The sequence below is a fragment of the Doryrhamphus excisus genome, chromosome 4, assembly GCF_030265055.1.
Source record: "Doryrhamphus excisus isolate RoL2022-K1 chromosome 4, RoL_Dexc_1.0, whole genome shotgun sequence".
Classification (NCBI taxonomy): domain Eukaryota; kingdom Metazoa; phylum Chordata; class Actinopteri; order Syngnathiformes; family Syngnathidae; genus Doryrhamphus; species Doryrhamphus excisus.
Window position 1 is genome coordinate 5,854,902 of NC_080469.1, and position 15,565 is coordinate 5,870,466.

General features: G+C 40.5%; 1 protein-coding gene across 4 annotated transcripts in view; it reads left to right on the top strand.

Moving 5' to 3' along the window:
- cabin1 (calcineurin binding protein 1) overlaps positions 1-15,565 on the top strand; it is a 40,868-nt gene that overhangs the window by 10,788 nt on the left and 14,515 nt on the right. Inside the window, exons 22-31 of one of the 4 annotated variants that reach the window (XM_058070864.1) lie at positions 182-327; positions 424-685; positions 821-991; positions 3,219-3,308; positions 3,437-3,597; positions 3,674-3,885; positions 5,683-5,748; positions 6,330-6,509; positions 7,423-7,817; positions 8,478-8,591. In XM_058070864.1, coding sequence (XP_057926847.1) covers positions 182-327; positions 424-685; positions 821-991; positions 3,219-3,308; positions 3,437-3,597; positions 3,674-3,885; positions 5,683-5,748; positions 6,330-6,509; positions 7,423-7,817; positions 8,478-8,591 — 1,797 coding nt within the window. The remainder of the gene's footprint in view (positions 1-181; positions 328-423; positions 686-820; positions 992-3,218; positions 3,309-3,436; positions 3,598-3,673; positions 3,886-5,682; positions 5,749-6,329; positions 6,510-7,422; positions 7,818-8,477; positions 8,592-15,565) is intronic. The other 3 variants (XM_058070866.1, XM_058070865.1, XM_058070867.1) reach the window with 3 other exon arrangements.

Genomic DNA, 15,565 nt, shown 5'->3' on the forward strand with positions numbered 1-15,565 from the left:
AAGCATAATAGGTCCCCTTTAAATACTATTTGGCATTCAGGTTTTTCATGTTTTGTCATTTGTTTTTAACAAACTCTTATGCATGACAAGTATAAAAGTATGGCTGACCCACACTAACTATTCAAAAGAGTTCAAACCCTTGTTTTTCCACTCAAATATTTTCAATGTGTTGTTTTCTAAGGTCCCAAGCCTTCCCGATGGAAGCCCTCCTGCCCCTCCAATCATTAATGAGATCTACTATCTGCTGGCTGATTACCACTTCAAGAACAAGGAGCAGTCCAAAGCCATGAAGTTTTATATGCATGACATCTGTGTTTGTCCAAACAGGTATGTCATCTCTGATTTGGCAAGTTTTGGTTTAAAAATTATTTTTTTCCCCCCACACTTTGCTTGCGTTGATGTTCAATACGTCTCTCTTGACAGGTTTGACTCCTGGGCAGGAATGGCCTTAGCAAGGGCCAGTCGCATTCAGGAGAAACTCAATTCTAATGAGCTAAAAAGTGACGTACCCATATGGAAACACTCGCAGGCAGTGCTCAACTGTTTTAAGCGGGCCCTGGAGATAGACAGCTCCAACCTGTCTTTGTGGATCGAATATGGAACCATATCATATGCTTTGCACTCCTTTGCTTCACGGCAGCTAAAGCAGTGGCGTGACGAGCTCCCCCCAGAGGTAGTAAAACAGGTGAGGCAAATGTTAACAAGCAGTTGTGTCATTTGTTTCACACCGGATGTCAGAGGTGTCACATCAATTGGTAGTAGCTGTGTAGTCGTCATCAAAATGGCTTATTAAAGCACTGCTGTGCCTTTTTGTTTTCAGATGGAAGAAAGGAGAGATTCCATGTTAGAGACTGCATCTCAGTGCTTCCAGGGTGCCTCACGTTGTGAGGGAGACAGTGATGAAGAAGAATGGCTCATCCACTATATGCTGGGGAAAATAGCAGAGAAACGCAAACAGCCGCCTGTGGAATATCTGCAGCTTTACCAAAAGGTAAACTGTTCACTTCACATGTTGTGTTTGGCCATATATAACCAACAGAGTATTTTTAACAGTGCAGTTAGGTATTTACAATAGTCATTCACACTCACATTTACACCTATGACCGATTTAGAGTCTCCAAATAGCCTAACATTCATGTTTTTGGGGATGTGGGAGGAGAAAACCTACACACGCCAGGGCTTCCCCAATGATTTTTTGAAGGTGTGGTGGTGGGCTGCATGGGAGGGCGGGCTGCTACCGCTCTATCGTGCCGTTGTTGTGTCTGCATTTTTTTTTACTATGACAAATAATTTTTATTACTTATTTATCAACTTCTTTCACTTTTTACAACAACCAGCAGAACATGAACTGAGAACATTGCAAAACTTAATTTTATAATAAGAATAATACATTTTATTTGTATAGCGCTTTTCAAAATACTCAGACACTTTACAGAAGAATGGAGTTGAATAAAAGCAAGTAAACAGAGTAAATGATACATTAAAATACAACATTCATTCGTTAATACACAGTTAAAACATGATGGCAAAGTAAACAGCTACAGTAAATATTATTTCATTCCAATACTGTAACTATTGTTTAAAAATCCCCCGATTTTTTTAATGTTTAATGTGACCGTCGATTTGTCCTGCTTTGTTTGACCGTCCTTGAACACACCATCTTATCGTTTTAATATACACAGATTGGCTACTTTACTGTATTTCCCCCATTTTTTGTTCACATCATATCTGCTCCCAAATGCTGATACTATGTGGGAATGCATAAAGGTAAGATTTGATGACTTTGAGTGCTAATGTGCATAATTGTGGTACACAACCTCGCTGAAAAACAAAGTCCACCAAGCGGGATGGTGTCTCTGTATTCATTTAGTGCTTTTCATTTAATGTCGTTCCTGCATAGTTTTATACAATACATCATAAATAAGATAAATCAGATAGCTTTAATGTATATGTTTTACTGAGGTGTCAAATCTTTCCCTAGCGATTTCGATGCTAATACAAGCACAGCACTCAACTTCAGCCACGGTCATCACATTGACAGCCTGTAAAGAGCAGCTCAAATTTTACCTCGCAGTTCAATGCAAAAATCAGTAGAGAGATGGCTTGTATCTAAAATAACAAAAAACAAAACACTGGTTAGTTGGGAATGGTTGCCAAGGTAGCACTGTATATGACATTAAAAACAATACCTGCACTGCTCCAGTGTCTGGCAGGTGATGTAATCCGTGATATGTCAAACACAGCGACAGTAGATACAAATAACTTTGGTCTTGCTACAAGAGCCATCTGGCAGGGCTTTGAAGCTAACTGTACCAATCTAAATACTAATTTCTTTCTCCATTTCTGCTCAATATTTGTCCCCGCTTGTGGCTACAGAGTCACTGTGCTTCAATCAAACTACAGTGTGGGCTGAGAGTCAAACAGAAGGCACGCACGTTCGTCAAAAAAATAAATAAATACCGCCGTTAAAAGAAACCACCGTTAACGTGTCATGAACAGGTTAACTTTGACAATCCTAATTTTTATATTTCTAATTGTGGTCCAGATGTGCGTAAATAATAAGCTATATATGTATCTATATCGCATATAAATTGATCCATACGATAAATTATTTAAAAATACAACTCATATTTATTTATTATAGGTTTATTTTATCGTGGCATCACGATCAGTTACATGTAGTGGAAACCCTGCACACACAGGGAGGACGATTTTAACCTTTTGTAAGTCTGACATGTTACCCCACAAAAAGTAAACATTAATATATTATTTATTTTAAAAACAAGGGAATCCGAGTTAGGTTGAATATACTATATACACTATAGTATAATATACACTAAGTAGACTGCAAAAAAAAGGAAGGTGGTTTCATAATCCACCTACAGAAACAAAGCTTACTGCATCCCTCCTCTCAGAAGACGCCCTTCTCGTTTTTGTGTTTTCTCAAGTGAAAAGAATATATGGCATTAGTCATAGCTCTGTTATGATTCGATTGTTGGAGGCAGGTGAACTTTTAAGATTTCAAATACGATGTCACAAAGGTTGGGTGCAAATGGAGGGGAGGTAGTTGCTGGCTAACCAAGCATAGAGAGTTTTTATTATAGCACTCAACAATTTTCTCTTTTCTGTGTAAAACCCATCCCATCATTTAATCTTTTACTGATATTGTCATGTGATTCTGTACCGGTTTGTTGAGAGTCATCTTTTTAAATTTGAAGGCAGCGCACTTTCTGCATGAAGAGGCTGCCAGATACCCTCGTAAAATCCATTATCACAATCCACCTGACCTGGCTATGGAAGCCTTAGAGGTAAATCACTCATACATAACTGCTATTTTAGCCTACATGCCTGCAGGTCTGAATTATGAGAAACTTAATGGTGTTGGTGTGTAAAAAGCACTCAGATTGAAAGGAATTGTTACATGTACTTCTTGTAGTTGCACTTTCGTCTCAGCACCACCATCCTAAAGCTTCTGGAGGCTAATGAGCCCAATCTCGACCATGAGGCCTTGTTCAGTTTATTGGTCGATGCAGCTTTAGGGCCTTTTGCCAGAGGGGAAGAAAAGAATATGCCCACCATACCCAGGTCTAATGAAAAGTAAGTAACCATTAAGACCCTGCAGGAATGACTCAATCTTTTATTGTATAAATATTTTTTTTGTTCTTAATTTCAGAGAGAAATCTACCTCTGTGATGGATGAAGACTTTAATAGCTCTTCAGTAGGCATAGGGAATGTCCTCAGCTCCTCACTTCCATCAGTTGCCACCCCAGGTGTGACATCCCCTCTCTACGTGGCCACGCCGTTTGACCACGATTACGCCAAACGCAAAACTCTTCGACGGCAGCAGTGGCAGCAGCAGCGGCATGAGGAACAGCAGGCTGATGGTACAGTCCCAGTCCTAGACACTGTCTCTGGGCTTGGGTCCTTTGCCACTTTTTTGCACTGGGAAAGGAAGTCCACTTAGGAGCGTTGCAGATTGATAATCACCATGCTGTGTGCTTTGGTTAGAATGATCCCTGTACACTAGCTGTTTGGGATGTGGTGAAATGGGCAATATGGCTACTTGAGTACTTTTCAATACCTTAATGGCAGTAGGCTTGAAGAGGCCACAAAGGCCTGAATGTGCGCATGTGTATGGGTTTGGCTTTACTACCAGCTTAACCAGCTTGCTTCCCCTTCTATTCTACATTTGTCATCTTAACAAGACATTTGAGCAATTCTGTCCTTCAAACGCATAATCTCTACATAGGCATTTTAGGATGAGTTTGGTGTGGAAGAACATGAGTGGTCTGACTTATCCGCATCAAACACTTTTGAGAAGAAGAAGAGATATATCTAGCCAGGCCCACTTGTCCAAACATCCAAAAGTCGTCCCACTACTTAGTCTCCGTGGTGGATGTTGCATCTTTGGTGTGTCTGTAAAACTAAGAAAAATAACACTAAAGGGCGTGATTAATGAATGTGGGCGTGTGTGTGTATTTGTCCTTATGCTCACGTGTTTCTTTTCTTCATTTTCCCTGGGCACAATCCCAAAAACGTGTGTTAGGTTAATTGGAGATTCTAACTTGTTGGTTGTTACACTTTGGGATAGGCTCCAGCTCACCTACTGAGGTATAAAAAAATGGACGGATGCGCAGTGTTGTTTAAATTGGCGTCGCAATACACTTAAACATTTTATCCTACTATGAAATACATGGCAGCGTTTCCACAGCTGGGAAAGATTTAAAGAATTGTTTTGAAATGATCGTGACCAGGAAAACCGTATACTCTATGTACATATTTCCATGCATCCCATATTTCATCTTAAGCTTGAATGTGTGGAAAATGCAGCCATATTGCCCATGTTGCCAATTTTATCCCTCCCTTTTCCAGATTCTGTCCTACCTCCCTACCTACATTTCTACCTGCCTGCCTGCCACCTCTTTTGCCTGCTTGCTATTACCACCTGCTTTGCCATTTATATGCATGTAGCTCTAATGGGGGGATTGTCTCCACTATTGGACGAACGAGTCCCTTAACACAATTCACTCCAGCGTCTGGTCTGGTACTTCATATGGTGCCTTTTTTTGTTAGATTTTGGTGTGGGCTTAATTTGTTGAAAATAATCTGGACTTCCTTCAGATGTCTTGTCCTGTGTGAATTATATTTTTCACACTAATGAGATGTAATTGGAAATGATATCCAAATAGTACAAAGGAGCAAAGTCAGAAACATTGTGGGTGGTCTGTTATTGGCAAAGAACTGAAAATCGAGTTATTAAAAATGTGGGACTATGCGCATGATAGCCAGTCTTTCTGCTTAAAGCACTTTAAGGTGATAAGATTGTAGGGCCTGATTCAGACATTCAGTTATCAGGAATTTCATGTTGTTTTCTCCTAATTGTGTCCAGGACAACGCTAAGATAATCTGCTGTCCTATTAAGTGTAAAAAGCACCTTGGCTTACATTGATCATTTTAAAGATATCCATCTTGTTTCAAGCTTAGGTGTGAAAAAGTAACTTTACATCAACTGTAATGAAGATAAATTGTCTGAATTAGGTTCTACAGGGGGAGTGACTTTTATTAAACTGCCCTCACTTGTCATTTGATTTTGTAACTTTAAATGCAATGTATAAAAATGCATTCAGAGGTACAGTTCTGTTTGATATTGTTGTAAAACCAGCTCCCCATATCTTCAACAGCCTCACCAGAGTTTGACCATGATTACTGCTTGCCCAGGTCTTCAATATGGCTGGCTTCCCTGAATGGTACTACTCTCCAAACCCACCAAACTCTCTCTGAGGCTATTTCTTCAGTCAGAAAACAGCTCTGTAATGACGTGCATTCTTAATAGAGGCACCCATTTACACATTTTTTTTACTTCACATGAGGCTTACAGTGCTGTGAGATATTTGCTGTTTACTCATGACTGTGAATCCTTTGAATGCTCCTGTGTGTGTTACCCTCAACTCCTGATTTGGTAATCTACAGTTCTCTGCCAATGATTCTCCAGATTTCTGATAATAACATAGAGGTTAAGAACTCTGACATAGATTTGGACTCCTTTCCAAACTAACCCCATTCGAGCCCACCTTTACCCAACCCTCCTCGTTTAACAGCTCCCTTGTATTATGATTATTTATATTCTTAGAAGGATTTGTTGTTCATTTTGGATTTAAGGTCAGCAGAATCTTCCAACAATATAGACAGTATAATAAATGTAAATTAAAGAACCATGCATACCCACATTTTAGGGAAAAAAGCGTAAATAAATACCCTTTTCATGATTTTCCAAAAACAACAGTTATTATTTGAGGAAAATGACTTGTGGTGTTTCTCATTTTCACAGAGCGCAGTCAGGACAGCGAGGTGGTCTTGCTCTCTGACTCCAATTCTACCCAAGATGCCTTCACAGATCCCACCAGCTCACAAGACAGCAACCATATACCTGCTTCTGGGAAAGTCACTTCTTCATCATCAGAGAGCACGACGCCTGTGAAGGAAGGGCAACCTGCCCCTGAGGACATAGGTACACCCGGACCAACATAATGACATTGGTGATGACAGTGTTCCCAGTCTGAATTGAATAAATGCCAGAACATTGTTATCTAATTCCTAAGGGGATAGTTCAGATTTTTTTGACATGAAGTTATATGACACATAAGCAGGGAAGTCCATCAACAGTGACTCACTCCCCACTTCGTGTCCTGAGCCGAGTTCTGGTCAGATTTAGGTGCTTAGGAAAGTAGTTCCAGCTAGTCGGTTGGGACAGTCAACAGTCAAGAGTTTGGCTTCTCAAAACAATATGCGTTCAAAAGCATAATACATTTACATCACAAAAATGCCTACTAGGAAAAAATCAAATCGCTCGATGTTATTTGCTCCGCCGTCGTATCGCTTTGCGCCTGACAACCAGGCTAAAGGTAACAGCAACAACAGAATTTGATTTCTTCTGTTCATCCATCATCTTACATTATCATTCATTAGAGGTAAATACCTAAATATTTTATACTTAAAATAATAAGAACAATAATCTTTATTTAAGTGGTGCATTTTTAGGTATTTTTTAAAATGTATTTATTGTTTTTGTTAGGTTTTTTAGGTGCATTGTTAGGTCTTAAAACTGTATTGCAAGTGAACAATGCCAATTGAAAAGAGACGGGCAGGGTGACAACTGTCACTTTTATCGAGAACATCAGTGACAAGCGAGCATGATGGTTTGGAGGGAGAGGAGTGAGCTGTGTCTAAAATATAAACATTTTTATGATAATCTAAATTATTCACGTTTTGGGTTTTTTTTGGCTATTCATGGGTGGTCTTGGAAGGTAAGCCCCTCGAATAGTAGGGATCTACTTATTTTGTTCACTCACAATAATAATAGGTCTCCTTCCATTTGACATCAGCATTTATTGTGTTTTTTTTCTGCTGCTTCCTGCTTTTAGAATCACATGAAGAACATAGTGGTGCCCACACAGAGGAGAATGTGGTTGAAGAAATTGTGGAAATGGTGGTGGTGACACTGCCTGATACTTCAACTCCAAAAGTCTCAATGGACCCCTGCCTTCCTCCCATGCCTGTTCCAGCCACCCCACCAAAAGTAGCCTCCTCTCAACAAGCTGGTTCTCAAACCCTAGCCAGCGAAGGTAAAAAGAAGCCAGAGCCCCACACCGAGGTGATTGAGGTACCAAAGGCCCTGCCTGCAGAACATGCCGACCAGAGACGAACGCTGGTGGAAATGTGTGTCAGCGGTCTTTTCCTCTGTCTTGGGCGGTTCCCTCAACACTATAAGAGTCTCTACCGTCTTGCGTTCTTTTACACCAACAGCAAGACCCATCAGGTCAGTCCACCGCTGTTATTTCAACTATAAACTATGACTGGCTGCCTTTGTGTATAGAACCAACAATGTCAGTCATTAAACTAAAGCCTTGATAACAACAATAATACATGTGGCCTTTATACCAGGTAGTGCTGACTATTTACTGTGGCATTCTTGGGCACATTATTTACAGTATCAGCGGCGATGCTTCGTTGTTTTTGTTTCTCACACTAGTTGCAGAAGGAGGTTGTGTTAGCTCTGAGGCTCTGTGGGTGGAGGTATATGTGGGCGTTAAACCATGCTTTCGCCGCCAGTTTGGCACAGGGAGGTTGTGTTGCTCTTTACTGTGGTGGCATCCTTCTGTCAGCACTCTGTTAAGCCATTGTAATGCAAGCTCTGTGCCCACTTCAACTGTGGAAGGTGGTGAGGGAAGCTCTCCGGTCCTTTGAAATGATATAACATTTCGCAATAATGTCATTCATGCCTTTGTTCCTTTTATTTTTTTTAACACCGCATCAGCTATTAAACATATCTTAGGCTTTACTAATTGCAGATTACCATTTTAGTAGATGTTTATGCAATATACCTGTATGTTTTAAGGAAGGTAGTTACATGATTCCACCTCATTATATTGAAATGTAATCATGTATGTTTTTTTAATTTATTTATTTATTTCCACAGAACCTACAGTGGGCCCGAGATGTGTTGCTAGGAAGCAGTGTCCCATGGCAACAACAGAAGCACATGCCTGCACAAGGACTCTTCTGTGAGAGAAACAAGACAAACCTGTTCAATGTACGTTCAGCTCACATTGCTTTTTAAAATTTTTGCATTTCTAAACACAAACATCCCACTTGCTTTTTGTTGACTTTTGCCATGTTGACTTAAAGTGGACCTATTCTTTTTCCACATTTCTGACCTATAAATGCAGTTAGAATGTTGTATTCTCGTGTTAAATGATGCCAAAGTTTTAGATAATGAGGTTTGTGCATTGTGCGAAGTGAGCCCTGAAAGAAGTTTGGGATTGATCAAAACACTCATTTTCAAAATGCGTGGTAAAACTGCCTCTTTGTGATGTCACAGAGGAGCGGACTTCCATATATGGTTTATAATTAGGATGCACTTTGGGCGTGTGACCGATCACAGCGCAGTGCAGCGCAGTGGGCATGTGCGGAGGCGGGCCAGGGGTGGAATAAATTAAAACCAACCTTCTTGGCAGGAAGCACAAATCAAGGGAAATACAGCTGGGATAGGTGCAGATTCAGCAAAATCGAAAAAGTTTTCTGTGCTGGTTATTGTGTGTAGCTGCTCTATAGGAGCCCACAAGTTAATACAAAGCGTCGAAAAATGAGCATAATAGGTCCCCTCTCTCAAGACTATAATAATTATGCTCACTTTTGATTGACACTGTCAGAAATTGATTAGTTTAATGAGTATTCCTGGGAACTTTCTTACTTCGGCTTTTCTTTATTTGACTTCATGAAAAGGCAGAATATTAGAAACATCTCTCAAATTGTTTTCTCAACTCATTGAATTGTTTGCATTTGATCTGTTCAGGTTGTCATAGATGTTTCACTGTTCATCAAGACAAACTGTCCTATATATTATTTGAGCTAGAGCTGTTCTATCTAGTCTTTTAGAATGAACTGATGAAACCTGCTCAGATGAGAGTCCAAACAACACTTTGAACAATCCAGTTGAGAGCTGAGAATACAAAGAATTTGAAGAATGAGAATATTCATACACATACCTCCCAATATAATGCACCACATTTCTACATGGCTGTAAACGACAGTATTATACCTTGTTAAATGACAGGATCTCTGAGCTTTTCAGTCAAACATGAGCTTTATTACCTCCACCAAAGCTTGAAATTGTGAGTTTGCTAGTTAATAGTTTTGCTTTTACACAAAACTAGGGCCAGGCTTTAACAACATATCCAGGTGCGGACTGCAGAGGCATTTGTAGAGACGTCTGCCATGCATCTCTTGTATTGGATTATGCAGGTGTTCCTAATGCAGCATCCACATTGTGTAACCTAACTCTATGTGTGCACGTAATGCGTGTGAATCTCCTATGTCCTCACATTTGTAACTAATGATCTGCCACTGTGTTTGCAATGAGCACAGGATTGGCATGCCATTGGGTTTATCCTTTTACACCCGTAGCTGCATAATTCAATTGGCCACTCAGAAATCAAGACTGAAAACCAATCATTCATTCATTTTCTACCGTGGGAGGAAACCGGAGAAAACTCACACATGCATGGGGAGAACATACAAACTCCACACAGTGTCAGTGTCAGATGGCAGAGGTTGGAATTGAACTCTGGTCTCATAGCTGTGAGACCTGCGTGCTAACCACTCGTCCGCCCTGCAGGCCCCATAAGCAGCTCTATAAATGGAATTGCACAGTAGGAGATTGGAGAATGGCTTCCTGTGGAGATACTACCAGTACTTTCTGCACCGGTCATCTGTTCACCCACCTTCTCTGTGTATTTGAATGAGATACTCCAGGAGTTGAACAGATAAGCCATGCTTACATTAAGTCTAAATCCGATTACAATCCATTGTCCGTTTATCGAAAGTGTATATTATTTTGGACATAGTTGTGTACACTGAAGAACCCTTTGCCCAGTCCTAAAGAGTTTCCGATAACAGGCTCAAAGGCAATGTGGGCCTCGTCAGAGCAAGAGCTCTGTGGTGAGCTGGCTCCCACAGGGTTCTCACAGAGCCCCTTCTGGAAGGAAGCCTTCCATCCTGGTATACCAACTGTCAAAGCTTTAGTGTTCCTTTCAATGCAAGCACAACCATGAGACAACCTTTCTTAAATGATTGCAAATATGTTTTTCTCCAGTCACTGAGTTTATGGGATGTTGCATTAGCAACATCTTCTGAATCTGCAAGCCTTTTGTTTCCTTGCTGTCACAACGGATGTCAGATCTGTGCAAAAGTAAGAGTCGAAGCATAAAACGTCCTTTCTCCGCACTGACTTTTTGCCTTGTTTATATGGGTGTCAAAACAGTGAAGCGGCTAACTTCTCTTAAGTCGGTCTTGACTGACAGGCTTACCGACATCCTGACAAGTCTTTATTGCCTGTGTTTTAAGAATACAAAGTTTGTGCTCAAGTCATCTCTCTAGTGACGGAAACACTAAGGTAATTCACAACTTTACCAAGCCAACATAGTGTGCAATGTATGCCATTTTCAAGTCGGTTGACATGAGTCTGGAGTTCTCAATTTAGGTCACAATACCCTACTTTTTCTACTTGCCATGGTTGAGCTGTATTCATGGGGCTCTGTTTAAACTAACCTATTTTACTTTTATTTAAAAAGATGTTTGTTGATGGCTGTAGAAAACATTCATTGGATATGCATGTTTAAAATTAAAATAGCACTTGCACCATATGGCCACACATAAATTAGAAGATGATGGGTTCCTTACGTTAATTGGTTCCAGACCATTATTAGAACCCTATAGACATGAAATAACACCCCTATAGTCACTGTATTATTTAGTGGTTACAACACTGAGGATTCGGTGGTGTCTGCTCATGATATTTCAATCTTCTCCAACATACACTCAGTATGTTTATATGCACTAAAATTTATTTGCCTTTTTTTTGCTGTATGCACATTATCAGTAGCTGTTGGGTGGATAACTTTAGCTGCGATCTAAATTGTTGCAATGTGGAAGAAAAACAGACAACTGTGTCAACTATTAGTGGCTATTAAAGAGAAAGTACAGTACATATGAATTGAGGAAGTCAATGGCCGTATTTTGTTTTTTTTTTTAAAGTAACCAACAATGTAGAGACCTGTATTGTTTCTGTGCAGATTGATTAGCCATCTCGGTCAAAATGTCATAAATTGAATAGAGAGCAACAGCTTTGCGCAATCAAGTCAATTGAGCTATTTTTATATTTATATTTAAAGTTTTCAATTGATAGAACAGCACAATCTATCTTGTGGATTATCTCCTTATGCACATTTGAGGTAGCGAAACAGGCAACTTGGGAAAACAAGCCAAAAACAACAAGAAACATAACAAGAAACATGAATTTGCAAGCATTTTTGCAAAAAAAACCAAGACCAAGTAATAGGCAATGGCAATGTTGGCTATGATGCTTTATCTATATAGTATAGGGTGCAACAGGTCAACCGAAAAAGTCCCAACTATTACCTGTGCCGAAAGGAGCATAAGCAGCGATAGTGCATATAAACACAGACGTGTGAAAAACTATGTAAGACCAAATTACAGTTTTACATAGTGTTCCACCCACATGCATATGCACACTTTATTTGTTCATGTTTCAAGCACAAATGTACATAAAATGCAGCCATATGAGATCCTTACTTAAGCAGTATTAATGAGCTGGCCTGCTGTAGAATATTACAATAGTCTTCCAGGGAGTAGTTCTCTTGCATAACGTCCTTCAGTGTATGACTCAAGCGTGTGTGTTCAACTGCATAGTGTGTTGTATGTAGGTGGAGCTCCTCTTAGGAGAAAGGTTTTTTTTCTTAGGGGAGGGGTATTGGACAGTGAAAACATTTAGCTAATGTTTTGATTTGCATATTGGAGGGTTAGCCCTGGCTGCCAGTAGGGATTCCACTGCCTCTCTTAGGTCTATTTGGTTGAGCTTGACCTTTTTTCGGCACTTTTTCCTGTCCACTCACACAACAGGAAGCAGGATAAACAAGTGTGCCTGTGTTTATGTGTGTAGTATGTTTCTGGTGGCCATTTGAAGAGACACAGCCAGTGTTGGAAAAAAAAACAGGAAAGGACAAAGGTGAGGGCTTTTAGTTGAGGAAATATTGTATATGCGGTTAATGCTTGTCTCTTCGGGCAACAGGGTTTAGTGTTTTGTGCGGTTAATGTGGAATTTCTTTATACAAAGGTCCTCTTTGCCTTTCTTGGTGTGCCAGCTTTGCAGTTGCTGCAGTAGCACCCAATTCCTCTTTCAGCCAGTTTATGTTCTTGTGCTGTCTTCCTGTTGCTCTCTCTTCAGCACGATCATGCTCTACCCCTCCCCCTGGCTGCTGTTCACTCCACTCATCTCCTCCCTGTGTTGCTCTTGTTCGGTTTCCTCATTACTCTCTCACTGCTCTGTTTGTGTGTGGGTGCATTAATAGGCGGGACTTTCTGTTGCTTGTCTATGATTGGCTGGCATAGGCCTACAAGGGTTGGCTGTACACTGTGTATAGTGCAAGAGAAAGCACGGGGAGGAGGAGGGGGCGGGGGGAGAGAACTCCAGCAGGCTGGGGTCAGGGGAGAGTGGAGATGGAGTGCGTGGGTGTTTTTGTTTTGAGATGGCAGCATCTGAAAGCAGGAGAGGAACCAGTCAGCTGTGTCCTGAGCTCATAGGCCCTGACTCCAGCGCTGGTTCTCCTCTTGCCAAGGCAGCTATCAATATCGCTTCTATCGTCTGGTACTCATCTGCCGTGTGCAGCTGTGCTTCCCGCTTTTCCTCCTCGCACCCAAATGCAGCTCTCCTCTTGCTCTCTGAGCTCGAGCCTCTTTCAGGGTGGAGGCACTGCCAGGGATGCTGGTACTGTGACCGCCAGCAGGAATCTTTCCACAAAAAAAACACTAGCACCGTAACAAGGAATAGCCTTCTTTGGTGATGGTGAGTCTTTCTGTCTTTTACTCAGACTTTTGAAGAAGTTCAAGTTGTGGCATTTTGTAAGATGTTGCGTTGTGGTTAGGGTGAATAGATGTTTATAGATGTTTGGCAAACTGATTCTTGATGCCGTAAGATAACAAACCGCACCACCTACCTGTCACCTGCTAATTTTATTGTATAGACAAGTAGATGCCATGTTGGGTTAAAATGAAATTTCCGTCTGAAATTGCACATAACTGGTTTGCAGAATTTTGACGTCGCTATTGCTTAACGGCAGCATTGGCTGTTGGTTACTACTAGTCACATGACCAATGATATAATGAATTTCTTTCTGTCAGGAGAAAGCTACACACAAAATACTGAAGTTTGAGTAAAAGTACCGCTATCAAGTTGAAAAGATATTTTTAGATGAATATGGTAAAAGTCCCACACGTGTATGTTTAACCCTTACTACGAATAGTTGGCTGTTAGTCAATTTGACATCCACCTGTTCCATTAAAAATATATATATAAGTGCAGTCTGCAAGTCAAAATCTTCATCATACATTACTTGTTCACTATACAGTGTTCCTTCATTGCCGTTCACCTTTTGCCAATTCGGATTTGTTGTGCAATTTTGCACTTTTTTTTTTTTTGCTTTGTGTTCTGCGTCCTTGTGGTGTATTAGCACGATCTATCAGCTACTTGTAGAGGGTGTTGTATACTCATTAGAAGGCGTGTGCAGCGCCATCTCTTCTGTGTGTTTACTTGCCTGTACAAGGAACCCACAGAAGACAATAAGTGTATAAATATACACAGCCACATCGGTCTTTATTAGCTGAGGAAGACCCTTCCTGTTGTGTTCTGCATCCTGATTGGCAATGGTCCACAGCCAATCAAGCTCCTTCTTGGCATATCCTGTTGTGGTCAATAGTCGCTAGAAAAATAACTGTGAGAGGTGCTTGCGAACTGCCAATAAATAATAGAAGAATCTAATCGGGTAAATTAATCTTCGGTTCAATGAGTAGGATGAGGATTAGGACAACAATATGTTTTACCAAAACATATTGCTACATAAATGCTAAAGCCGAACAACGGCAGGACGAGGAACAGTCATAGGCAAGGCACTTTATTTATAGAGCACCATTCGTACGCAAGATAATTCAAAGTGCTTTAAAACATATACAATGATTGTAAACACTTGTAACAGGCTATTTTGGGAACCTATTCCCGCAATAAACGAGGGAACACTGTATCTCTATCAGTGCAATGTTATGATGTTCATGTTAATGTTATGATAAAGTTGTCTGGTACAGTTCTCCTCCATCAAGTAGTCTGTCCCTTCATTGCATCCCATGTTAATTACCATATCAACCAACTTTTTCTTTGTTGTACCAGGAAAACAAATATTTTGTGTGGTGTTGCAAGCCGTGTTAAAATGTGCATCATGACCACAGGCAGAATATTTCTTTGGAAGTATGCTTGTTGTGTTTCATTAAGAATTATTTTCTACCGTTTATCCTCACAGGGATTGCGGCTGTGCTGGAGCCTATCCCAGCTGTCTTCGGGCAGGGTACCCCAACCCCAGGGCACATATAGGCAAACAACCATTCACACTCACATTCATACCTATGGACAATTTGGAGTCGCTAATTAACCTAGCATGTTTTTGGAATGTGGGAGGAAACCGGAGTACCCGGAAAAACCCAAGCACACGGGGAAGACATGTAAACTCCACACAGAGATGCCCGAGGGAGGAATCTAACTCAGGCCTCCTAGCTGTGTGGCGTGTGCGTTAACCACTAGATCACTGTGCAGCCTGCAAGCAGTATTGTCACTTGCAATATTTTCTCTATTTAATGTTGCATGTCCACTCGTCCTTTTTGTCAACCAACTCCTACAAAACTATTCAAGTTTTGATAGTCCGTGAATATAAGAAACAAACAAACAAAATGTTTTTTTTATAATATATATTATTATTATATGCCACCGGTACTGGTCATATTTTCTCACCAAAAAAGATGCTTAAAATAATTTCTGTTAAAATCTTACAAAGCTGCTTTAGCTGGTGTGCTACATAATAATCTGCATAAAGCCACAGCTTTGCCTTCCGAAAAGAGATTTGACGATGGTTTGATGGTTCTCTGAACAACTCTTCTCCATTAGAG